Raw genomic sequence first — 25,146 nt, forward strand, 5'->3', positions numbered from 1 at the left:
GGATGTAAAACTATTGACGAGATACTCTATCTCACTTACAGAGTTTAGGTAGCTACTCTGCACTGTGTTGGTATATGGCATTAGAGAACATAAAGAAGGAATCATATCCTTAAACCTAGTTACAGCGCTTTCTGAAAGACTTCTAGTGTAATGAAACTTATTCCCCACTGCTGGGTAGTCCATCAGAGTAAATGTAAATGTTATTAAGAAATGATCAGACAGAAGGGAGTTTTCAGGGAATACTGTTAAGTCTTCTATTTCCATACCATAAGTCAGAACAAGATCTAAGATATGATTAAAGTGGTGGGTGGACTCATTTACTTTTTGAGCAAAGCCAGCATTTAATCTAATAATAGATTAAATGCAGTGTTGAGGCTGTCATTCTCAGCATCTGTGTGGATGTTAAAATCGCCCACTATAATTATCTTATCTGAGCTAAGCACTAAGTCAGACAAAAGGTCTGAAAATTCACAGAGAAACTCACAGTAACGACCAGGTGGACGATAGATAATAACAAATAAAACTGGTTTTTGGGACTTCCAATTTGGATGGACAAGACTAAGAGTCAAGCTTTCAAATGAATTAAAGCTCTGTCTGGGTTTTTGATTAATTAATAAGCTGGAATGGAAGATTGCTGCTAATCCTCCGCCCCGGCCCGTGCTACGAGCATTCTGACAGTTAGTGTGACTCGGGGGTGTTGACTCATTTAAACTAACATATTCATCCTGCTGTAACCAGGTTTCTGTAAGGCAGAATAAATCAATATGTTGATCAATTATTATATCATTTACCAACAGGGACTTAGAAGAGAGAGACCTAATGTTTAATAGACCACATTTAACTGTTTTAGTCTGTGGTGCAGTTGAAGGTGCTATATTATTTTTTCTTTTTGAATTTTTATGCTTAAATAGATTTTTGCTGGTTATTGGTAGTCTGGGAGCAGGCACCGTCTCTACGGGGATGGGGTAATGAGGGGATGGCAGGGGGAGAGAAGCTGCAGAGAGGTGTGTAAGACTACAACTCTGCTTCCTGGTCCCAACCCTGGATAGTCACGGTTTGGAGGATTTAAGAAAATTGGCCAGATTTCTAGAAATGAGAGCTGCTCCATCCAAAGTGGGATGGATGCCGTCTCTCCTAACAAGAACAGGTTTTCCCCAGAAGCTTTGCCAATTATCTATGAAGCCCACCTCATTTTTTGGACACCACTCAGACAGCCAGCAATTCAAGGAGAACATGCGGCTAAACATGTCACTCCCGGTCCGATTGGGGAGGGGCCCAGAGAAAAATACAGAGTCCGACATTGTTTTTGCAAAGTTACACACCGATTTAATGTTAATTTTAGTGACCTCCGATTGGCGTAACCGGGTGTCATTACTGCCGATGTGAATTACAATCTTACCAAATTTACGCTTAGCCTTAGCCAGCAGTTTCAAATTTCCTTCAATGTCGCCTGCTCTGGCCCCCGGAAAACAATTGACTATGGTTGCTGGTGTCGCTAACTTCACATTTCGCAAAACAGAGTCGCCAATAACCAGAGTTTGATCCTCGGCGGGTGTGTCGCCGAGTGGGGAAAAACGGTTAGAAATGTGAACGGGTTGGTGGTGTACACGGGGCTTCTGTTTAGGGCTACGCTTCCTCCTCACAGTCACCCAGTCGGCCTGCTTTCCCGGCTGCTCGGGATCTGCCAGGGGGTAACTAACGGCGGCTAAGCTACCTTGGTCCGCACCGACTACAGGGGCCTGGCTAGCTGTAGAATTTTCCACGGTGCGGAGCCCAGTCTCCAATTCGCCCAGCCTGGCCTCCAAAGCTACGAATAAGCTACACTTATTACAAGTACCGTTACTGCTAAAGGAGGCCGAGGAATAACTAAACATTTCACACCCAGAGCAGAAAAGTGCGGGAGAGACAGGAGAAGCCGCCATGCTAAATCGGCTAAGAGCTAGTAGCTACGCTAAGCTAGTGGATTCCTAAAAACACGCAAAGTGAATAATGTGTAAATAATTTAGAGGTGATTCAGCAGAAGGAGTGCTTTAGTTAAGGCACGTAAAGATTACACTGGGAAACAAATCGTAATCTAGATAACTAGATCAATCTAACTGCACAGATTAAACAGCTAACAGATACAGCAAAACACCGCAGTGCTCCGGAACAGGAAGTGATACAATACCGCAGTGAGAGCCAACCACCAGTAGAGGCAAGATACAGAGTGTTTCTCACATCAGGAGTGATGTGAGAAACACAACAGCAACTGAGCGTATTGATCCGTCTTGATGAGTATTGATCCTTAATAGAACGTGACAACGTTCGTAGTGGTTCCTGTGATGGTTCTTGGAGCCCAAACTGTCACGCGTTATTACGAAGTGACACGGAAACTGTCAAGTTTTGACACGACTTGTAACGCGACGTCACATTTCACTGCGCGCCACGACGAATCAGTTTTCTGTCACATGCACACAATTAGCTGTTGTATTTGATGAGCGGGAGAACGAGTCTGAGCAACCAGAGGAGAGAGAGGAGACTCACGTGCTGGCGACATCTCTGCACCTCCTCCAGTCCGGCGGAGGAAGTAGCGTGCGCACAATTAAACCCTGCTGCACAACGTTCAGTTTGATTGCTGACACCAAGTCAGCTAAAAGTCAAATTTCAGTGCTCTTCAGCGCACTCCTGCAGGTGTTCCACCTGCTGCATGTGCCTGATGTTTGGGAAAATGCGCCAGACGAGAGCCACATGAAGCCACACATCTGGCGCTGTCCTCCTCCTCCTCTCTGCGCCACTCCATGGCACAGAGCACAACTACGCATGCAGTCACAAAGTTCTTCTGAAAAACTGGAGCGATCTGAATTCGGCTGGATGAATATGGGGGTGTGTGTGGAGACAATTCACCTCGTTCACAACGTGACAGAACTTAACGATGCGCTGTTACGCGCAATAGTGCGGAATAGCGCGTAACAACGTGGAACACTATTCTTGACCGTGTGTAATGGTTCCTGATAATTCTCCAGCAACACGTGCCATTAATCGTAACGTGTGGTAACAGGTTGCAGCAGTTCCTGAGGACACCTGACGCCTCTGCCCTGAATAATCACATTCGTGATCAGCGGCCAAGAATGTGTACTTCGTGGCATTCGTGACTTGTCATCGTTATGTGTAAACGCAGCCTAAGGGAGCACCCAGCCACCCTGCGGAGGAAACTCATCTCGGCCACTTGTACTCGCGATCTCGTTCTTTCAGTCATGAGCCAAATCTCATGACCATGGCTGAGGGTAAGAACATACAACCCCTGGCAAAAATTATGGAATCACCGGCCTCGAAGGATGTTCATTCAGTTGTTTAATTTTGTAGAAAAAAAGCAGATCACAGACATGACACAAAACTAAAGTCATTTCAAATGGCAACTTTCTGGCTTTAAGAAAGTCATTTCAAATGGCAACTTTCTGGCTTTAAGAAACACTATAAGAAATCAGGAAAAAAAAATTGTGGCAGTCAGTAACGGTTACTTTTTTAGACCAAGCAGAGGGAAAAAAATATGGAATCACTCAATTCTGAGGAAAAAATTATGGAATCATGAAAAACAAAAGAAAGCTCCAAGACATCACTAGTATTTTGTTGCACCACCTCTGGCTTTTATAACAGCTTGCAGTCTCTGAGGCATGGACTTATTGAGTGACAAACAGTACTCTTCATCAATCTGGCTCCAACTTTCTCTGATTGCTGTTGCCAGATCGGCTTTGCAGGTCGGAGCCTTGTCATGGACCATTTTCTTCAACTTCCACCAAAGATTTTCAATTGGATTAAGATCCGGACTATTTGCCATGACATTGACCCTATGTGTCTTTTTGCAAGGAATGTTTTCACAGTTTTTGCTCTATGGCAAGATGCATTATCATCTTGAAAAATGATTTCATCATCCCCAAACATCCTTTCAATTGATGGGATAAGAAAAGTGTCCAAAATATCAATGTAAACTTGTGCATTTATTGATAATGTAATGACAGCCATCTCCCCAGTGCCTTTACCTGACATGCAGCCCCATATCATCAATGACTGTGGAAATTTACATGTTCTCTTCAGGCAGTCATCTTTATAAATCTCATTGGAACGGCACTAAACAAAAGTTCCAGCATCATCACCTTGCCCAATGCAGACTGGAGATTCATCACTGAATATGAGTCATCCAAAGTCCACGACTGCTTTTTCTTAGCCCATTGTAACCTTGTTTTTTTCTGTTTAGGTGTTAATGATGGCTTTCGTTTAGCTTTTCTGTATGTAAATTCCATTTCCTTTAGGCGGTTTCTTACAGTTCGGTCACAGACATTGACTCCAGTTTCCTCCCATTCGTTCCTCATTTGTTTTGTTGTGCATTTTCGATTTTTGAGACATACTGCTTTAAGTTTTCTGTCTTGACGCTTTGATGTCTTCCTTGGTCTACCAGTATGTTTGCCTTTAACAACCTTCCCATGTTGTTTGTATTTGGTCCAGAGTTTCGACACAGCTGACTGTGAACACCCAACATCTTTTGCAACATTGCGTGATGATTTACCCTCTTTTAAGAGTTTGATAATCCTCTCCTTTGTTTCAATTGACATCTCTCGTGTTGGAGCCATGATTCATGTCAGTCCACTTGGTGCAACAGCTCTCCAAGGTGTGATCACTCCTTTTTAGATGCAGACTAATGAGCAGATCTGATTTGATGCAGGTGTTAGTTTTGGGGATAAAAATTTACAGGGTGATTCCACAATTTGTTTCCCTCTGCTTGGTCTAAAAAAGTAACCGTTACTGAATGCCACAATTATTTTTCCTGATTTCTTATAGTGTTTCTTAAAGCCAGAAAGTTGCCATTTGAAATGACTTTAGTTTTGTGTCATGTCTGTGATCTGCTTTTTTTCTACAAAACTAAACAACTGAATGAACATCCTCCGAGGCCGGTGATTCCATAATTTTTGCCAGGGGTTGTAGATCGATCTGTAAATTGAGAGCTTTGCCCCCTTGCTCAGCTCTCTCTTCACCACAACGGTCCGATACAGCGACCGCATCACTGCAGACACTGCACTGATCCGTCTGTCGATCTCATGCTCTATCCGTCCCTCGCTCGTAAACAAGACCCTGAGATACTTAAACTCCTCCACTTGAGGCAAGGACACTCCACTGACCTGAAGAGGGCAAGGCACCTTTTTCCGGTCGAGAACCATGGCCTCGGATTTGGAGGTACTGATTTTCATTCCGGGCGCTTCACATTCAGCTGCAAACCACCCCAGTGCACGCTGAAGGTCCTGATTTGACGAAGCCAACAGAACCACATTGTCCGCAAACAGCAGAGATGAGATTCTGTGGTTCCCAAACCGGACCCCCTCTACACCCTGGCTGAGCATAGGAATTCTGTCCATAAAGGTAATGAACAGAACCGGTGACAAAGGGCAGCCCTGGCGGAGGCCAACGCGCACTGGAAACAGGCTTGACTTACTACCGGCGATGCAAACCAAGCTCCTGCTGCAGTCGGACAGGGACCGGATAGCCCTTAGCAAAGGATCCTGGACCCCGTACTCTCGGAGCACCCCTCACAGGGTGGCCCGAGGGACACGGTAGTGAATTAATGTCTACATTAAACAAGGAATCACATCGGATTGAACTGAATCGTTCCATAATAAAAAGTATCGTTCCTGAATTGCATGATAGCACATGTATCTAGATACGTATCAGATTGCTTTATAAGGGAGATAGACATCCCACGTGAATATGTTTAAAGGGGTCATAATTTGCAAAATCTGTTTATATCTACTGTACTTAAATAATTTTAAACATCCTCAATATCCCAAATGTCTGTTAAAGTACACACTATCCTACGATAATCAAATTTGAGGCCTGAAGGGACTCATTTCAAACTTCGGCTACGTAGGCTATGACAGTCCCCAACTGAACTCTTAATTTCACTGTATGTATGACAGACCCAAATTCTTTGTGGTACAGAGATGTTGCATCACTTGTTGATTTTAAGAAGTAACCTGAGTCACTAACAGTTTCTCTAAATTTGGTGTGATTGCTACCTGCAGGGTTATCGGCAAGGGCCTGGCTGGTGATGCCAGCAGGAGGCTCCTGCAGGGTGTAGGTCGTGGTGGTGGAGGGTGTGCTGGGGCTGGTGTTATTACCAGTCATGTAGGGTGAGGTGTAGGGTGAGCTGTTGTAATACTGCGCATACTGGCCCTGGCCAAATGCTGGATAACTGGGGTAGTCCTGTGGAGAAAGACACAAAGTCAGGCAGCATACTCAGAGGATCAGAGGAGGTTTATGTAGGTAGAAACATCAGAAAAATGCAGGACATAGTTTGTTAAAGATTCAACAAAAACAGACACAAAGAAAAAATAGAAAGACAAGCGCTGATTTGGAACAAGAAGGTGGAGACAAAAAGATGGCAAACTTGCAGGGGAGTAGGCAGCTGGGCAGAGTAACGTGAGATATGCCACACACCAATGTTGCTACTTTACAGTGCAGATTCCAAAACATAAATGCAAACACATGCCTGTTATGTCCTACATCTGGACAATGATCTGTCTTGCATTTTTTTCTCTATTTCTTCTTCCTTTCCTCCATAGTGTAGTACATATGTGTTGGAGTAGGTACAGAAAATAATCTAGAATAAAGAGCTTCTGACATCCTGAGTGATTTATGTTTGAATGTGTCATGGATGAAATGTAACATATTGCGTATGAATGTTTCATAAAGATTTCCACATTGGGCAGACATCTGAAATATCAAGGGATAGTTATGTAGTGACAACACGTTAAAGGAAAAGAACAATAAGCACAGAGCTACCTGTTGTGTGCTGTTGAAGCCAGTAGAATTGGTCAAGGAGTTGTTTCCTGCATACAGTCCCGATGTCGTTGTGAAAGTTCCACCTATAGTGGAAATATATGACTGTTATGCACAAATGTTGCATCATAGTTTATCAAAATGCATAATTATATCTTTAGTACCATCGAGCAGTGCAGTGACAAATGAAATGGGACTGTGGTCAGATGGGGATAAAGGCTGGTCTTTCGTGAAACTAGCATGTGAGGTGGTGAACAGAGGGAGGCCTGAGGGAGCGCTTCCAACGGTCGCCTTATCTTTCTCTTCTTCCTTCCTTATCAGTGATTGGATCTGATGTGATGAATGACAGAGGGGTAGTGGGGAGCAGAAAAAGGTGAGGGAGGGACAGAACCTGTTTCTAAAGCTGGCCGATCCCGCCCAATGTGAAGAATACAAGAGACTGTTGTGCTTGAGCCACAGAAGGGGAAGAAGCGGGAAAAAGGTAGATGCCGAAAGATGGAGCATAAGGGTGTTTGTGTGTGTGTGTGTGTGTGTGTGGGGGGGGGGGTAGTGTAGTGTAGTGAAACACCAGTGGATAGAAGAGGAGGGCTGAGGTGAGAATGAGATCCTGCTGACATCCTGGCCCAACGAATATGTCCGGTAATCTTTTCAGTTGCTCCAAAGATGCTCCTCATAGGTAATTAAATCATTCGAAGGCGTTGATAATGTCTAATAGCTTAATAATACATGAGTTATACAGAGGGGAGGGGCAGCAGCGCCGCTCCAGGGGCATGACTCCTCTTTGCGTGTCATGTCAGGCCAGAAAACACTATGACCAGCAGCTCAGAGGGGATCACAGACTGGCACGTACACACCCAGATACAAGCAGAGAACAACTGGAGACCTATGCAGGTCTCATCAAAAATAGTAAATCAAAATGAACACGTTATTTTTGACAATTCTTTAGGTCATTCAATAATACTTGACTACACCAAACCTATAATAATAATAATAATAATAATAATAATAATAAGCAACCCGCCCCCTCACCCCCCCCCCAAAAAAACAAACAAACAAAAACATGCCTGCCCATCTATCCATGCATACTCAAATAACCACTTATTGCATGATTTTAATTTTAGGGATCAATTTACGTGCAAGATACAAGTTTTAATAGACTTGAATGGAATACTTTGTCCCAAATGGATGTGTTACCATGGCATTTAAAAAAAACAAAACAGACAGAGATAGTGATAAACCTCAGAGACCGAGTGAGTTTTTGCAGCTGGTCAGGTCATTTGACAGTGAACGGAGATCACAGAAATCAATGAACTCCATCCGTTTATTTTCACCTGCTTTTCCTGGGTTGTGGGAGAGGTGGAACCTATTACACACTAAACCCTATTAAAAAAAAAAAAAATGTCATAACAGTTCTTACAAGTTCAACAAATCTGATGCCTGAGCTTCATTACTGATCTTTCACTTTACAAAGACTGATCACTTCACCATATATCCACAGGGGACATTAATGAGTCCTACTACTGCATTCTTCAAACAGCTTCTTCACTGCACTTCACACTCATCACAGCAGTGATCCTCCCATAGCTGAAAAATGTCCCGCAGCTTCAGTGAAAACGACAGGGGCAGATAAATTTACTGTTCCTAAATGGGGGGCGTAATTACACCTCTGTTCGCAGAGACAAACAGAGGGAGATCCTTTCATCCTTTGGACATTGGCCCCATCAGGAGGGCCCTCCCACACCGTGACAAAGGTGAAGCAGCTTTCGTAATGGAGGGAGAAATCGGGGAGGAGGGGGCAAGAAAGCAAAGAGAGAGAAAGAAAACGGGGCGCCGTGTTTAGCCTCATCAGTTAGCTAAGAAGTCGGCACGATGGCTTAGAAAGAGAAATAAATACCTGTGGTGCTCCTGCAAGCGGCAGTTATTTGTGCAGTTGTTTCCAGCAATTACACAGCAGATTAAATTGTTCTTCAAATGAGCCTAGATCATTTATTTCCATTAACTTGTCTCTCTGTTGTTGTTTTGTCTGACACTTAAAAGCATGCAGCTGAGATCTTAAAACTTTTCTTCCCCCAAGGAAAGTTCAGCATCAAGTGAAAGTCCAGGAGATGAATATGACACAGACGAGAAGCAGGAAGGCGGGAAGACAACGAATTATCCCATCGCTCAGTTCAAACAGTCATAAAAACTCTTACTGGCATGTTTTGAGGGTTAATCTGTGCAGAGCAAGCAGCCACATAAAAGCCAAAGGGACCCCTGCTAGCCCAGTGAGAATGGGCCCGTGCTGTCGGGAGTGGTGGTTATATTAAGGGAAGAAAAAGGGGGCCTTGTGGTTCCCCTGAGGGCATGTTTTCTCTCCATCCCCCTGTCCTGCTCCAGTTAGTTCACTCGCTCAAGACCAGACATCATCCCTCCCTCTTGTTCTTCTTCCCTCCTGCCTTCTGGCTCCACAATTGGAAGTCCATTTGCTTTGCTTGATCAGTCCCCTTGCCACGGGCTACGTCTATCATCAGTGCACAATATTTGTAGCAGAAGTTTGTACGTCCCACTTGGGAATAGACTATCAAGTCCAGATGGGGTGTATGTTCGGGGGGGTGAAAAAAAAGAAAAAGAAAAAGAAAGAAAAGCCAACCAAGAGTTCACCATCTTCAGCTCACAGTGCCACTGGGACAGAATGCCGGAATCCAATTATTCACCTAACTGGCATCTGCTCATTCCCTCCACCAGCACGACCTCCTTTGCGCACCTGAGCTGTTTAAGGAGAGTTAATCTGTCAGTCTAAGAGTAACTGAGCAGAACTGAAGTCGAATAAAAAACACTTTTGTTCACCTTATGATGTGGCATCATGACAACAAAGCTCCATGACATCGGTCGTGAAAAGCAGCAGTAAAAACATTAATCTAATCATCCTCTGCCTTGACAGCTGGCTACAGGCTGGGGCACAGGCGAGAGGAGGGGGATCAGACACTTGGGCCTGAGGCACCTCTGCCATGCAGATCAATAGGCCAGAAAGAGTAATGATGATGGCATGGCTGAGGGCCAGAGCCACAGTTAGAGATCCCAACGCCACAGCAATGGTCAATCTGTCACCTGACTTTGCTGTCAATTACTAAGACACTCAAAGCTCCGCAGGCTGTCTGATAGTCACCGAGAGCAGGAGAGTTAGAGGGAACAAGAGAGAGAGAGAGAGAGAGAGAGGAGAGAGAGAGAGAGAGAAAGAGAGAAAAAGAGAGAGAGAGAGAAAGAAAGAGAGAGAGAGAGAGAGAGAGAGAGAGAGAGAGAGAGAGAGAGAGAGAGAGAAAGAGAGAGAGAGAGAGAGAGATAGACTGACTGACTGAGTAACAGCATAATACTGAGAAGATGAATGGGCACATAATGCTGTCATCGTGAGTTAAACCACTGAGGGCAGGATAGCAGCTTGCGCATTCTGCCTCACATGCTTCGTCTCTTGATCCTTTTCTTCCTCTCTCTCCCGCTCGCTCTCTTTGCTTTTCTCTCTTTTGTTTAATATCAAGTTGCCCGCCTGCTGCAGAAGGCTGTGAAACGCCGGCTGTGGCTGAATGTATTTGGTTAAGAGCCATGGAAAAGAGGCTTCCGTGTGCCACATCTGCCGCTGAGCTGGCATTATTTATTGTGAGGTGCTCTGGAAGCTTTTCAGCAACATGTGGAGATATTTCCATTTTCAATATTATGTAGTGGGGGTCCCTACATGAGCAATGGTCTCCTTTCCCACTGCAGGTGCTGAGGAACAGCGGCTTTTTGAACTGAGAAAAAGTACAAATAACACTACATGTTAGCAGACCTGATTTACATTCGTTTTGAGTGAGTCAGGGCGACGGCAGTGGTGGTTGTGGTGGGGGTCACAGAGAAGTTCAACAACTCATTTTTATCGGTTTCAGTGTTATAAATCTCTGCGGTCTCAGCTCTTAAAACAAATACAAATACGATCACAGGGAGAGGAAAAACAAAAGCCGGTGAGCAGGGAGCGACACGGCCGGTGCCTCCTAAGTGCCTGTCATTTTTCCATCTGTGTTGATTCTTGTAAAGAGGAGAGAGAGGCGGTCACTCTGGCCACATATAACAACCGCCAGGATGTGCAGCCATCTTCAGGGGTGATGGTGAGGGCTCTGTGGTAAATCAGGCTCTCTCTGCATGCACTTATATCAGAGTTGGACCCATTTCTCTTATATTTTTAAACAGGAACACGTGGCAGAAATGCTAGAATCCAACAGAGAAACAACGAAAACACAAGCGATGAGCGACAGTGATCGATACAGAGAGGGCAAGTGTCTGCTAAGTATTTTCAGATCAGGAGATGAATAATCCACTTTGCACTTTTGTCCCCCTTTCAAGTTATGAGTCACTCCCCATTAGTCTGATAGTATCTTGAGCTGTATTTCTGCACAGTGAAGACACGCAGAGTTACAGAGAGCAAAGGATTCATTGAAGACGTCCTCACCTTGCATCTGGTAGCTGTAGGGAGCCTGTCCCGTCTGTGGTGTCGTAAAGCCGGAGCTGTAGCTTAGGAAGCCTGTTTGCCCTGGAGACTGGGACTGGCTCAGACCCCCTTCCGTCTTTATGCCTGTCCACAATGGACCTAAATCAGTTAGTGACAGCACATCGGTTTGATGCACAACCAACAAAGTCAACACAAAGCTTATATCAGAGTGCAAAGAGACACACAGGCTCACATCTGTCTGTCTGATACCATTATGTCATCTGTAAGAGGTTTCACAAGTAAAACGTCTTTGCTAGTAACCCTTAATTGAATTTGTTAATTAAACTGGCTGCTGTCACAATGTAGTTTCTATGACAGCCTGCACAAACCCACTCAAATAAACAATGTAAAAATCCTCCACATACCAAAATGTCTTTTGGGGGGGGTCAAACACTCCAAAGACTTTGGACAAATAAAGCCTACAGTTAACTCTATGCTTTCTCCTGCACTGCCAGAAGAAACCTGTTTTTGCAGCTTTTGTTTTCAGATTTTTATCACATCTTTCTCAACAGCAAGCAAATTCTACTTCACTGTAGTGAAGGAGACGATGCAGGCACTAAACATCAACTCAGCGTCTCTTGTCTTCTCTTACGAGGGGGAAACGATGTTCGCTACCAGCACTTTCTCTTCATGTATACAGTGCAAAGAGAATCTTACACTGATAACATTACCTGATACATTGTAGAAAGACGAGAGGAGGCTATGATTGATGTTATGGAGCGCTTACCATAGGCTGGGATGCCGTAGGGCTGACCGGGCTGGGGGTAGCTAGCATAAGCTGCGGCCTGCTGCATTCCTGTGGTGTACTGCGTCTGCCCATACGCAGCCATATTTTGGGATGAAGGAGTAGGAAGAATATGCGGATATGTTCTGCTATTTGGGAAAAAGAAACAAAAGACAAAAATGAGAAAAGAAGGCAGGAAGAACGAAGGCTGTGTTTAACCCACAAATCCACAACACAAACTGTGTTGACAATTGACTTGCCATCGTTGCTACTTAATCTTAAATACTGAATTGCATATACCATGTGCACAAAAGAGCAACAAATGGAAAAAGCAAAGTCTGGATGTTAATAATTACGACAGTTTTTTTGGTGCATAAATTGCAGGCATACAGGCAGACAAAGCCAACTGAAAAGCCGTGATCTATAGCAGAAGGATCTGATTAAAGTTCCGAACGAAGCTGGATGCTGCTTATTTTTTTTTAAAGAAAAATAAAAGAAGCCTTACTTGGACGGGTAAATCTGTGGAGAGAACTGGTGAGTTTGTCTTGGGCTGAAGCCACTGCTTCCAATAGCTGAAGAGAGTTAAAAAAAGAGAGAGAGAGGCAAGCACATATTTAAACATTAGGAAATAAGGTAAATATTATCTTTTGCCAACAGAAATTCTGGATTCTAAGGAAAGTGTAATTACACTGCATTTATTTCAGTCACCTTCCAAAAGGTTGAATACTGGACAGCAATAATGAAGTAAAATAATCAGGTAAGAATGGCAGATTTTTCTGCCTACCCATGTATCTGTGAGATACGTCTTTGCTGCTATGGTGACTGCTGGTGTAAACACACACAGGATGGTCGGAATCAGTCTGGGCCTGTGGCTTTCATTTGCCCGGGGCATTTAAAGCTACAACCACATTGGAAGTGACATCACTGATTGCAGGTAATGAGGGCTACTGCATAATTACTCCTTCATTAAGCATGAGACGATGTGGTTCCACACCGCTTGTAACTTGTGAAAGTTTGCCCACAAATAACTCACAGAAATACAGACGTTTTTTGAATCTGTCATGAGAGTTATACAATGCCTAAAAAAGCCTTTTTCAGGCACCAGTGCTCAGTGTGGAAAATAAATCAAAATAAATTAATACAATAGTATAGCAACCAAGTAAAATAAATGAAACATAAACAAATGACCATTATGAAGTGCCACCAAGTAAATTCTGCCAACTAAAAGACTGTAGATGTTTTGATTTTAAGAGATGTTACTGTAGGTTTTAATTTAATGCATCTTGTTTAATCCATAAATTGAAAATAAATAACAAAATAAAATTAACAAATAAATTCTAAAATGTATATTTGCAAAATTGGTAAAATAAATGTGGTGGTAAGTGTAGTATTAGTCTCCAACTAATATTATGACTAAAATAATAAACTCATGTACAAAATACATAACATTTTACATTTAACACAAGACATCTTCATGAGGACTAAACGTTTAGTTACTCCTGGTTAAATTACAGTTATTTATCTGTTTATTTTTATAATATTATGTAAATAAATTAAAGCACAATTTGAGCATAAATTATGCATTATGCAATTTTATCTCAATATGAAAACAGAACTTGAAAACATGATTATTTTAAAGTAAGTCCTATATAGACTCCCAAGGCCCAGTGGTGCCAGTGCGTATCTCCGGATTCCGTTGCTTGAAGTGGATCAGAGTCTACAGGTTACTTCCCAGCCAAGGCTGAGACCCATTTACAGCTGGCTGGACTGAGACCACGCAGATGAATCAAACTCAAAATAATGGATAAGTACTACACTTACCCATTTAATAAATACAAGTAAATTACATGTTCTACAGCCAGCAAGTCAGGAGAATGAACAAAAAACTTTGAACAATAATATCGATTGGAGTTCAATTATATCAATCAATAAGTCAAAAGAAATAATGGATTGAAAGACAATGGCAGAGTATTTTTAAAATTGAATGTAGCTCATAGACAGATTTCTTTTACAACTTTGACATTGAATATCACATTTGAAACCATTTTTGGTTTAAAAAAAAAAAGAAGAAAAAAAAACCCCCATAACTATTTTCATATTTTTAGCATAAAAATGTGATGTTTTTCTTTGCATTTGTTTTCTTATTGTGGCTTAAATATATTATTGAAATAAATATCATTATTGGACACCAATATGGATATCTTGGAAATTAAGACTGTATTTAAAAAAAAAAAACAGGTTCTGATGTTTGACAGAATAAACATCTTAAGGAGTAGAGGCTGAAGATGAATTATCAACAGAAACAATCTGTTGCAGATGAAAGTGAATGAGAAATCAAAACAAAAAAAGTCCTATAAGCAACAGCCACATTTGTTCTCCACGCTCTCACTTCTAACAGCACAGAGTTTATGAAAGCGTCTAATTGTTTGTGACTTGTAAAAGAAGGGATTTGGTTGTGGGGGAGCGCTAACTATATCTGCTGTGACCCCTCTCATACGTTATTAATATTGAAAACTTTTCCCACATCAGCAGCACCTGCCGCTTGCACAAAACCTGCTCCTCTGAACACCGCTCTGGGTTTCCCCATGGAGGATATGAGGTATACGATTACTAAATTTCATTAATACTGTCACAGACAAAAGTCATAGCTGTGATTTATAAGCTTCCAGCGTGAAGGTATCAAGTACTCAGTTAAACGGTTAAGGAAATACAGGAAAATTAGTAGCAAGATAACACCGTGCACGCTCAGACTCAGAGCTAATAAGAGTAGATTTATAGAAAACACAAGACGGATCTGCAAGTCAACACAGTGAGGCTTAAAAAAGAAATAAGCTGTGTGCCTGAGATGTGCGAGACAGATGTAAGGTAACGAAGGACACGGTGCGACTCCACTGGTCTGGATCATTACAGCTCATAATTCAGTCGTCATGGTAGCTGTGCACAGCACATATAAATGTGCTGACAAACACGGTAAACGCTTCCATTCCCCAACACTCACACACACACGTACAGTATACACAAACCAGTTTTCCATCTGCGTGTTTCACCTGATCCTGAGAAGCTGTCCAGAGACGTGTCTGCTACAGAGGTGGCAATTTCGCTGCTGCTCATTGGCTCAGTTTTAACTGCCAAAAATATAAACCACACAGTCACAAAATCAATATAAACAACAATAAGAAAAAATTAATAAATTTTAAAAAATGCTAAGAATAAAATATATGATTATGTATGTATAAGTTGTCCCGGCTTTCACATTTGACAAATTATCTTTTGAAAAATGCAGAAAACAATATCAAAAAGAAACATAAGTATGAAATTGACAGTGGAAGGAGAATGTCAGAACGTCTACTTTAAAATTAGTTTGATTACCATGTGAGCAAATCTGAATGCCCAAACAGGTTATCTTTATCCTTCTTTATTGTACTGGAGCCATTTTACAATATAAAACTTGCTCATTTTCAAAATTGACATTTCAACAATTATTTGTTGCACACCATATTCTGCATATATTTATGAATAGCATAAGTACAGAATAAAAGAAAATAAATGGCCAGCACCATGCAAGCATATATGTGAATAGTAGTGATTTTCCTCCCCTATATTATTATGTCAGTAAAAGACAAAATTTTAAATCTATAAATTTAAGGTGGAAAAAACTGAACTTTAACCTACTTTATTTCAGAAAAAACACATACCAAAGGAACAGCATTTTCCAGATTAATAAAAACCTGATTACTTGTGGGTTTATAGTCCAATTTATGATTCCACAAATGCAACAACAGGAGATAATAATCAAAGATTCAACATGATCTTCTTGTAAAAACATGAGCTAGATCACATAAGTAATTCAGTTTTAAAAACTAAAGTGTGATCAAACCAGTTATTCATTCGGGTGTATCAGCTGACATTTATTAACTTTTTTTGTACCTTCTTTGATTTATTACAGGTTTTTTTTCCCAAGAACTTGTAAGATGTCTTAGTTTTTTGGGGATTTTTTTTTTTCCTGTGCAGTTCAGTTACTGATCATAAAGAATTCTACAGGGAAGTACAAGTACAGTTGAAATATCCAGGAAATGTACGGAATATTTAATATGTTGAAGAGTAGAGCGAACGCTGTTTGACCTCAGCTCTACTGTATAGCTCAGCAACAAATCTGCAAAGACAATTTCACAGCTGTCTGACAGCTCAGAAATCTTTGAAATCAATCCATTTCCCTTCAGGCAGACTGGAGGACTTTTTTTTTTTTGGCAAAACATATCAACAATGTGGGCATAGAAGTCATGCTCAGTGGAATCCTTCATGGTTGAAGGACCCGCCTGCTGTCATGTTTTACATGTTTCCGCTAGAATCGGTCTGCATAAAGACATACGGGGGTGATACTTTTTTTTTTAAATTGCGAGCAATACATCGCAGGAAAAAAATAGTTGTAAAATGCATGCATGGACCAACACACACTCAGCTCAAACGACACACAATAACCACTGTATTCAGAAAACAGCACGGAGAGTCCAACAGAAAACAAAATGCTCTGTATGCAAGTTCACAACCTGACCGTTCATTACGTGTGCCAAACCATGCTGCAAACAGAATAACACAACCAGGCTTTGTGAATGAAAGGCACAATAGTTGAAGCAACGTCAAACATGTGTCTTCAAGACTTCTTTTCTTAAATTTCTTAGATATTGGAGCTCGTTAGCAAATTCCAACGTGTAAACTACAAGGAGTGGTTTTCATTCTCACTCTCTGCCAGGTCAGCTGAGGAGAACACCAAGTATTGTCCTTTCATTTTTTTCGCTAAGGGAAAACAAACCTGCAGCGGACTGTGAGTTAGAACCTAACAACCAGTCTGCAGTGGTAAGCATTGTGATGTTATCACCTATGGGAAGAAAGAATTACAGAGGGACACATGACAGCCTGCACCACGTCATTGGCCTTCACACTAATAATAATAATAATAATAATAATAATAATGATGATACAAAAAGAACAGAACTCAAAGCAAAGAGTAACTAGATCTGGTTTGTGATATGGGCAGCACTAAAACTCCCAGATTAAACACAGGTGAATCACCTGAGTAAATAACTATGTACAGGAGAAACTTCATGCAAAACTGCTTCATTTTCATAGTGTGGGCTTTTGAATAATTCCATGGTTACTTAAATAAACAGCTAATACTGGCAGCGCCAAAAGGACTGATCAGAGCAAAGTTAAGAAACCTGATTGTGAGGTCCTAATAATCTCCAATGCAAAGCTCAGTGACTGTTGTGCACTACAAATGTAAAATTTTGAAGAAAAAAAAAAAAATCACATAAATAGTTCCTTTACTTTTATTACATAATGGCTACACTGAATTGTCCTTCATAAGAAAAGGTGAACACTATTCTGTATAAACTCTAACATGACATCCTTTACCCATTAAAAAAGAAAAGAAGAAGTGAGTAGTCTTATAAGATAACATAACTGTGTATACACACACACCTTCAGTGCCATTGGGTGTCATGGAATTATTATTGATGTGGGAGTTGTCGAGGCTGGGACCATTAGGAGATTCACTGCTTCCACTTACTCGGCTGTGAGGACTGGCTAGATCCTGCATTTCCATAGACCTGATGAGGTACGGACACACACACACACACACACACACACACACACACACACACACACACACACACACACACACACACACACACACACACACACACACACACACACACACACACACACACACACACACACACACACAAATCAAATTACTCACATCACTCTGGTGTCAAAGAAGGACAGGTAAAATGGAGAGCACACAAAGTGTTGCACTCCAGATAAAGAAATGCACCCATGAAAATAAATATTAACAACACTTTTAAAAATAATAAGCACATGAATGTAAATGATTAGAAAAACTATATAGAAACTATTAGAACAGGTGGGAAAAGTACAAGCCAGAATGTTACACACACGCATGAAGACAGACTGAAGAATTCCAAACTGTGAAATTAACAATAAACATTTTGACAGGACAGTTTGTGCATTCTCTTGCTCCAAAAAAAACAAAAAAACAAAAAAAACAAATTCAGTGCAAGTCAATACTTTAAATGACACAAGGGCCCAGTGTTTACTGTCAATTTTCCTCTGGTGTACCGTGAAGCGAAAATGGCCTTAAGTGTATATCGTGCTGTGTGGTGTCAGAGACTGTTAGCAGATGTTTGCTGGTTTGAGGTGACGGTTAATGTGCTTGTTAAATGTGCAGCACTGTGCGTGATTATGAGAGGCCGTGGCTCAGTGATGGGCAGATGAGAAGCTTGTGAGGCACGTGTTTGCTCTGGCAGGCTCCTTAATTGTTGCTGTGTTTATCCTAAAGACCGCGCCACTGAAAACATTATTCTGTGTTCTGATTTGTGCACTCACAGGATTTTATCAAGTGTAGACTCCAGAGCAGAAAGACAGCACGAGTGATTTAAAATACACAGACACCCCGCCACCCTCATCCCCATCCCGTTTGTCTTTGCCACTGTTCCCAGCTAATGAAATTAGGAGAAAATGTTTCGTACATTATGCTGCCATTTCTAATTATATTTCAGAGTTCGGGGTATCTCTGCTATCGATAAACATTGGCCTTTTACGCGAGGCCACAGAGATAAACGCTCACATAACTGTGAGTAGTCTGGCTGCTATCAGATGGCACAAAGAAACCAGAATTACAACACAAAAAGATTAAATTATGATATGAATTTTTGTATTTAAGATGCTATTATGATAGTGTAGTTTGACAACTGCAGTCATTTTTTGCGGCTAAAGTCCAATTTATTATTCAAGAAACACACACACACACATCATAAAAAAGTTTTCCAAAAGGTATATATTTTTATTGCTATATAAATATCACATCCTTCATAATACATCCCACCACAGAATTCTAAACACTGAAGGATCCCTTAGACTAAACTATCCTTTCTGCTTTTCACACTCACAAGCTGAACCAGTTTCCTTCTTTGCACAAACTTTTTTCCCGCCCCCTCATTAGCTGATGCATAAAGGTCTCACTGATGCCTAATGAAACGGTGCTGAGCTGACAGCTCTCCAGCGGGGGCGACCTCTGATGCCCCGCACAGAGCCACATGGCTCCGGTGCATGCTGCCGCTGACTGTGCTGTGCTCTCTTACCTGGACCAGGATGACTTTGGGTCCTCTCAAACCACACTCCCTTTCTCTATTCTCCCTCCACCTGCCCCAGCAGAAACAATGTCACTCCTTGTTACTGCAGCTCGATGTCACCGTCCAGAACATCCATGACACAAAAAGGCTTGTCTGAAAAAACATTATTGTTGTTCTGGAGCAGAATGGGAAGAGAGGGATAGCAGGGGAACAGAGGCGCACATTGTGTCTCTCCGAGCAGCAGCCCCTGCTTTGCTGTTGTTTCCTCCTCCAGGTCCTCCCTCCTCCCTCAGCAAGGGAAGCACGGCCAAATGACGGAAAGGTGATTCATCATTGGTCTACGACAGCTGCAAACTGGATTAGCCCTCCCCCAATCAACATGCAAAGCGGCTTAGCCAAGGTAAGCAGGAAAGGGGGGGGGGGGGGGGGTTGAAGGTAGGCAGTGGGGTGAGGGGTTGAGGGGCAGCGGAGACTGGGAGAGCCTGCCCGCTTTCTTGCTTGAGGTAGCCTGCTCTTGGAAGGAAGACGGGACTTGTTGAGCAGACGCAAGTCAAGCGTGACACCCCCAGCATCTTCAGCAAATCTTTCATCTGCAATTGACACTATCTGAAATTTATCAGCACTCCCCCGCTCGGTGTACTGACTAATGATCGTCAGGGCTGCTTCCCGCAGGTCTGCCCCAGCCTGGGGCCATGGCACAGCACAGGGCTACACAACCTCCCAGCCTCTTTACAATGGACACAACCACACAACAGCATACACACTCAAACAGACATTACATAAATCTTTTTTTTTCTTCTGTGGCAACACAAACACACACACAATCATGTGCATGTCTTTTTCTTTAACACAAAGAGACACATAACTCATGCTTGCATGTATACACACACACATTCATATATGGGGCACTTCAGAGGGACCCAGATCAGCAGTGCAAACACACACACACACACACACACACGGGGCACTTTAGAGGCCCCCACATCAGTGGTGCATCTCAGACAATGAAGGAGACTGGAAACAAGAACACGGAGAGCATATGGAGCCACATATGTTTCCTATGACGCTACGAATGCCTCTATTACTCTCCTTAGCTGACAGTTACATTTTGCTGTCCACTGCTGCTCTGCTCGTCTCTCTGCAAACATCAAGCACAGCCATATACTTGCATGGCTATAACACTATATTAGACCTGACTCCAGCCCACCACGGGAATACAGGACCCAAAAGAGGTCAAAGGTATTCAACTGGTCAGAAAGAAAAGAAAAGAAAAAAGTCACAAATTATTTTTACAAATCTAGGCATGATTTTTTTTTTTTTTTTTTTTTTAATGGCTCCCTGTTTACATGAACCAGTGTAACCTGAGCTGCATGGTCTTAGTTCTTTTTTCTTTTTTTTCTCAGCAGGCTTTGCTCTTCACACCAAGGCAAAGCCTTCATGAATACCCTTCTAGTCTCCCACCGCTTGTGGTACGGCCATTTTAGCACAAATAACCATTATGCTTGTCCTTCTCCTTCAACGGCGCAGACACCAGTACAGCCTCATGGTGTTTCTCAAGACAAAAAACAAAAAAACAAAAAAACAAACAAACAAAAAGTCTAACCCTTGAAGAATTTTTTTTTTCTTTCTTTTTTCATACAGCACATTATCAGTGATCACAGAGATGAGTGAAGGTGTGCAGAGAGGATGAAGTGGCTGAAGTTTCTGTTCAGCAGTACAGGTTTACAAAAACCTTACCACGCCGTGGTTTCGGACGTTCACAGCAGGTGAAACCAGCCAGGTTTTTGTTTTTTGTTTTTTTTATTTAAGAGCAAAACTAGTCTGTTTCCAGCACTACTAACTACTTATTGTCTGCCCCCCCCTTTTTTTTTTAAAGGATGCATTCAGCATCTTTTTGATGTGCTGCTTACTTCAACCTGAACTGCTGGTTCTTTGAAGCGACCAAGAACAAAGCACAAGCTAGATGAAGCGTTGGACGTGTCATCAAGAGAAAGAAAACAAAAAGTGCCACAACACGCTTCACTCCTGGTTGTTTGCTGGCCCTTTTGTTTCGCTTTACTTATTTCAAGACCTGCATTTCGAAAGGTAAACAAAGTCGCAGCCAAGCTTTTAGTGGAGATCATCCCAGCATGCAGGCTGTCTGTGCACACACAAATATCAATTCTTCTTCTGCTACATGTAGCTGCTTACTATGCAGGCAATGTTAGAAGGTGGAATATCACCTGCAAATTTTGAAAAAAGATATATATTTTTTGTAATGGTTTGATATTAGTGCTGCAAATATAAATGATCACACAGTACAATCAGTTTGATTGAATATAGTCAGGTGCTTTTTTATTTCCTTATACAGCTCGGGTGCTTTTTTTGGATAGATATTAATTTTACAGTCGACATTTTACACACTATGTGAGCCATGTGTTGTGAGTTACAACTTTCGAAAAACAACGCTTTAATCAAAATCCAACTTTTAAAACAACTAATCCTCACTTAAGCTAGTCAGCTGAATCCACATGGTGGCCCAGGAAAAATAAATCCACTCGCAAAGAATGTAGATGCAGACAACAATTGGACACAGATGTGCATGGAATTAGGCACAGTTTACAAAATGCTACAGTTCGCTTATGTCCCTATACACGGCCAAGAATTGTTTTATAATAATATTAATAATAGTAATAATAATAATTATTATTATTAAAAAAGACAGCTGCCAGCACATGCAATGTTAAATAGTGTTCTCGACACCCAACCTCAAAAATTTCACTACATGACAAATGGAAATTTAGCCACAAAATAAACATACAAATTTGAAATTAATAACATAGCTTACATTGTGTATTTAAAAAAATATATATATTATGGTGAATTTTATGATTACAAAAATGAAAAAATAAAAAAATAATCAATTAATCTCTTATTTCTACAATGTATGTGTATTTGTGCTGACGTAGCACACAGGGCTATTCAATGCTTTTTGCATTGCAGGATGATGAGCAGATTAAAATTTTATCTATAATTAAAAGCATAATTATTAACAGATGTGGTGCTTGTTGATGTGCAATTTGTCTCTCTCATTTCTTCCAATCTGACATGGTGCTCGAGCAAATCACCCAATGGCTACATTAAATCTGTTAATACTGTGCTCTTCAACCTACAATTGCCTTTGAGGGGCCATCACAGCAGATTTAAGGTGCACATTTTATCACCGCCTGCCTACCACCATGACCACTGAAGAACAAAGGCCGGTGACAGATTTTAAAGTCTATATCACATTTTAGCTGGTGACTCTTTAATTTAACATTCTCACGACTGTTACGGTCTTATGGTACTGAAATGATCACAGATGGGAGAGAAATTGTAAAAAAAAATCTGTTCCACTATGCTGTTGAACACATTTGTTATTTAGAGACAACTTACTGGCATCCTTATTATTTTCATTTAAACATATTGCATTTTGAAAACATATGCACAAGTAGGTATTAATGATTGAGGGGTTGATGACAATCACCAGAAACCTTTAAAGCTCAGTTCCTGCTCTTTCAGCCACATGTTCTAGATCTAAACAGTGGCGTGTTAACAGAATAACGCCCACAGTATTTAGTAAACAACACTTGGCCACTAATCGCCCAGTATGAGCTACTTAATCAGAAGTCCTCATTTCCTCCTTCTCCGTTACGAATAGCTGAGACCAGGCAGATCAATTAGCCTTCTGTGTCTTTCAATATTTTCAATCTGAGAAGAGGACATGTACTCGGTCATACACGCGCCCACACGGAAGGCATCAGGCCTTTGGCAAACAATGCCACCGCCGACCGCTCCAGCTTCTGCGCACTGCGGCCGCACATGCATGAAGCCACACAGCCAGACCTCAGTCTGTCTCAGTGTAAAGCAAATACAGAAGGTAAGCAGCACCAAATCAGCCTGCTCATTATCTGTTAATTGGATAAATAAGGTTATTGTGTGAGTGAATGGCTGCAGCAGGCGGCCGTGCACGCTGTCATGTTTGTCTACACAGAGAGCAGGCCACTCTGCAGGCAGTCTGCTTCATCTAACCTCTTTATTTCAGCTCTTTCATCTTCTCACACACAATTTTATACATGCAGAAAAACCAAAGTGTTTGAGAATGATAAATGTTAGAGACACACACACACACATGCAATAAAAAACATCAAAAATCTGAACCGCCTCCATTTATCACACACAAAATAACTTTCTGGGCTGTGATCAAATACTAAACATTAAACCAGAGCATCCTTCAATTAGACGAGCGTGTGACTGCATTGACTGTACTCCTTCTATGCTACACATGTAATAGTGGTGCCTGGAGAATCGGCACGGCCCGGAGTCGAGCCTGCTGTGTGGGTCAGGCGCTGAGAGCCTCTCAGCTCTTCTCGCAGCATTCCTGGCCTCAGCAGATGGCATTAAATGTCAACCGCTTTAACTGTGTTGGTGTTTTTGCTGCCACAAAAAAAAAAAAAACCCACACACAAAGGGAAAAAAAAGGAACCAAAATTACATGTACGATTCAGTTTTGACTGTAAGATTAAAAATGTAAACGGGAAGAAACAAGACAAAATCCCACATTCCACAGGGAAATTTGGCTGTATTTAATAACTTTTTAAAACCATGATCATGAAAGTACTGTGTTCTTAAAAACATAAAATCTAGAATTTTTATATTTAATATTGAACTGATATGAGGAGCAAATAAAATATTTGCTTTTTAAAAGTGGGTTTATCAATAGAAATAACTTTTTGTGACAGAATGGGCCATTAATTTGGACCTTGAATTTTTTGATTCTACAGAACATATATTATTAGAATAGATAATACAATACCATTTTCAGCAATACTCACCCCCATTCGTAAAAAAGTATTTAATTACCCTCATAATTAATTTTAAAATTGCTATTTCATAATTTCATGTTTTTAAAAATTATTTTCAATGTTAGTCATTTCACTTAAATACAATGAGGAATTGATTTATTGTATTGTCTTTCAATATGAGTAATTACATGTGCCCTTTGGGGATTAAAACCTGCCCCTTAAGTGATATTATCAAAATTCTGATTCCTTAGAAAAAAAGGTCTGCAGTCCTCTGTCTAAACTATTTTTAAATGAAGCTGCAGTAGGGACTGAATATTTGATAGTGCAGTAATTAATTTGTTACACCAAATGCTGTGTTGCCATAAATGTTTTAGATGAGAATTCTTAAAATAACTGCTTAATTAAACCTATGAAATAAAATGTACCTCAAGGACATGTTTACTTTCGAAATTCATCCCACATTCTGAAGTACGAAAACATAATGGCATGTCAAGCATCATGCAAAAATCAAAGTCATACTCACTACAATTATGGTTGAATCCCTGCGTGTTTGCGTTTATCCTGCCTTATGTCTTCTTTTTTGAAAACAAAACCAAAAAAAATTAAAAATCTAAAAACAGAACTATTGTTCAGTCCAGCAAAACAGACAGCAGATCTTGTCAAACAGCTCTTCAGGCGGTGGCCAAATCTGCAGCACAACAAACGAACACTACAACAATGCTTTTTTTCTTTTTCATTTTAGGTGTTGGAACCCATGGAGCCCTGTGTGCGGTATCTCAGGAGACTAAGTCCGAGTGAGAAAGAGAGTTGTCCGATTACCGCTTCAGGCAGTGACTAGAAAGTGTCTGAGGGAGAGGAAAAAAAAAGAGAGAGAGAATGAGAGAGTGAGAGAGGGAGGGAGAAAGGCAGTGAATGAGGGAGGGAGAGGGAGGCTGCTGCTGTTTGAAACAGCACAAAAGTTGCTCGGTGCTCTCTCGCAGGAAGACTTTGGGTCTGAAGGAGGCACCAGGGAGTTGCGCCTCACACCAGCTACCCATATGTCATTCACTCACACAGCTTTAAGCAATAGAGCCCTCTCCAGATTGTATCAGTGGACACTAAGACAATGAAACAGCAGATCTCTCCACCGGCCTGCCTGCCTCAGCTCAA

The 25,146-nt window shown here is 41.4% G+C and overlaps 1 protein-coding gene across 14 annotated transcripts in view; it reads right to left on the reverse strand.

Moving 5' to 3' along the window:
- Positions 1-24,848, reverse strand: part of eya1 (EYA transcriptional coactivator and phosphatase 1) — a 77,953-nt gene extending 53,105 nt beyond the window's left edge. For 2 of the 14 annotated variants that reach the window (XM_034169966.1, XM_034169948.1), the window contains exons 1-9: positions 24,521-24,847; positions 17,502-17,629; positions 16,834-16,899; positions 15,071-15,148; positions 12,529-12,595; positions 12,027-12,172; positions 11,261-11,398; positions 6,808-6,890; positions 6,042-6,228 (exon numbers count right to left, since the gene is read on the reverse strand). In XM_034169966.1, coding sequence (XP_034025857.1) covers positions 6,042-6,228; positions 6,808-6,890; positions 11,261-11,398; positions 12,027-12,172; positions 12,529-12,595; positions 15,071-15,148; positions 16,834-16,899; positions 17,502-17,625 — 889 coding nt within the window. In that variant the 5' untranslated portion in view covers positions 17,626-17,629; positions 24,521-24,847. Of the gene's footprint in view, positions 1-6,041; positions 6,229-6,807; positions 6,891-11,260; positions 11,399-12,026; positions 12,173-12,528; positions 12,596-15,070; positions 15,149-16,833; positions 16,900-17,501; positions 17,630-19,183; positions 19,489-24,520 lie in introns of those variants that run through there. The other 12 variants (XM_034170041.1, XM_034170034.1, XM_034170011.1 and 9 more) reach the window with 10 other exon arrangements.
- Positions 24,849-25,146: the final 298 nt, after the last annotated feature.

The sequence above is a fragment of the Thalassophryne amazonica genome, chromosome 1, assembly GCF_902500255.1.
Source record: "Thalassophryne amazonica chromosome 1, fThaAma1.1, whole genome shotgun sequence".
Taxonomy (NCBI): domain Eukaryota; kingdom Metazoa; phylum Chordata; class Actinopteri; order Batrachoidiformes; family Batrachoididae; genus Thalassophryne; species Thalassophryne amazonica.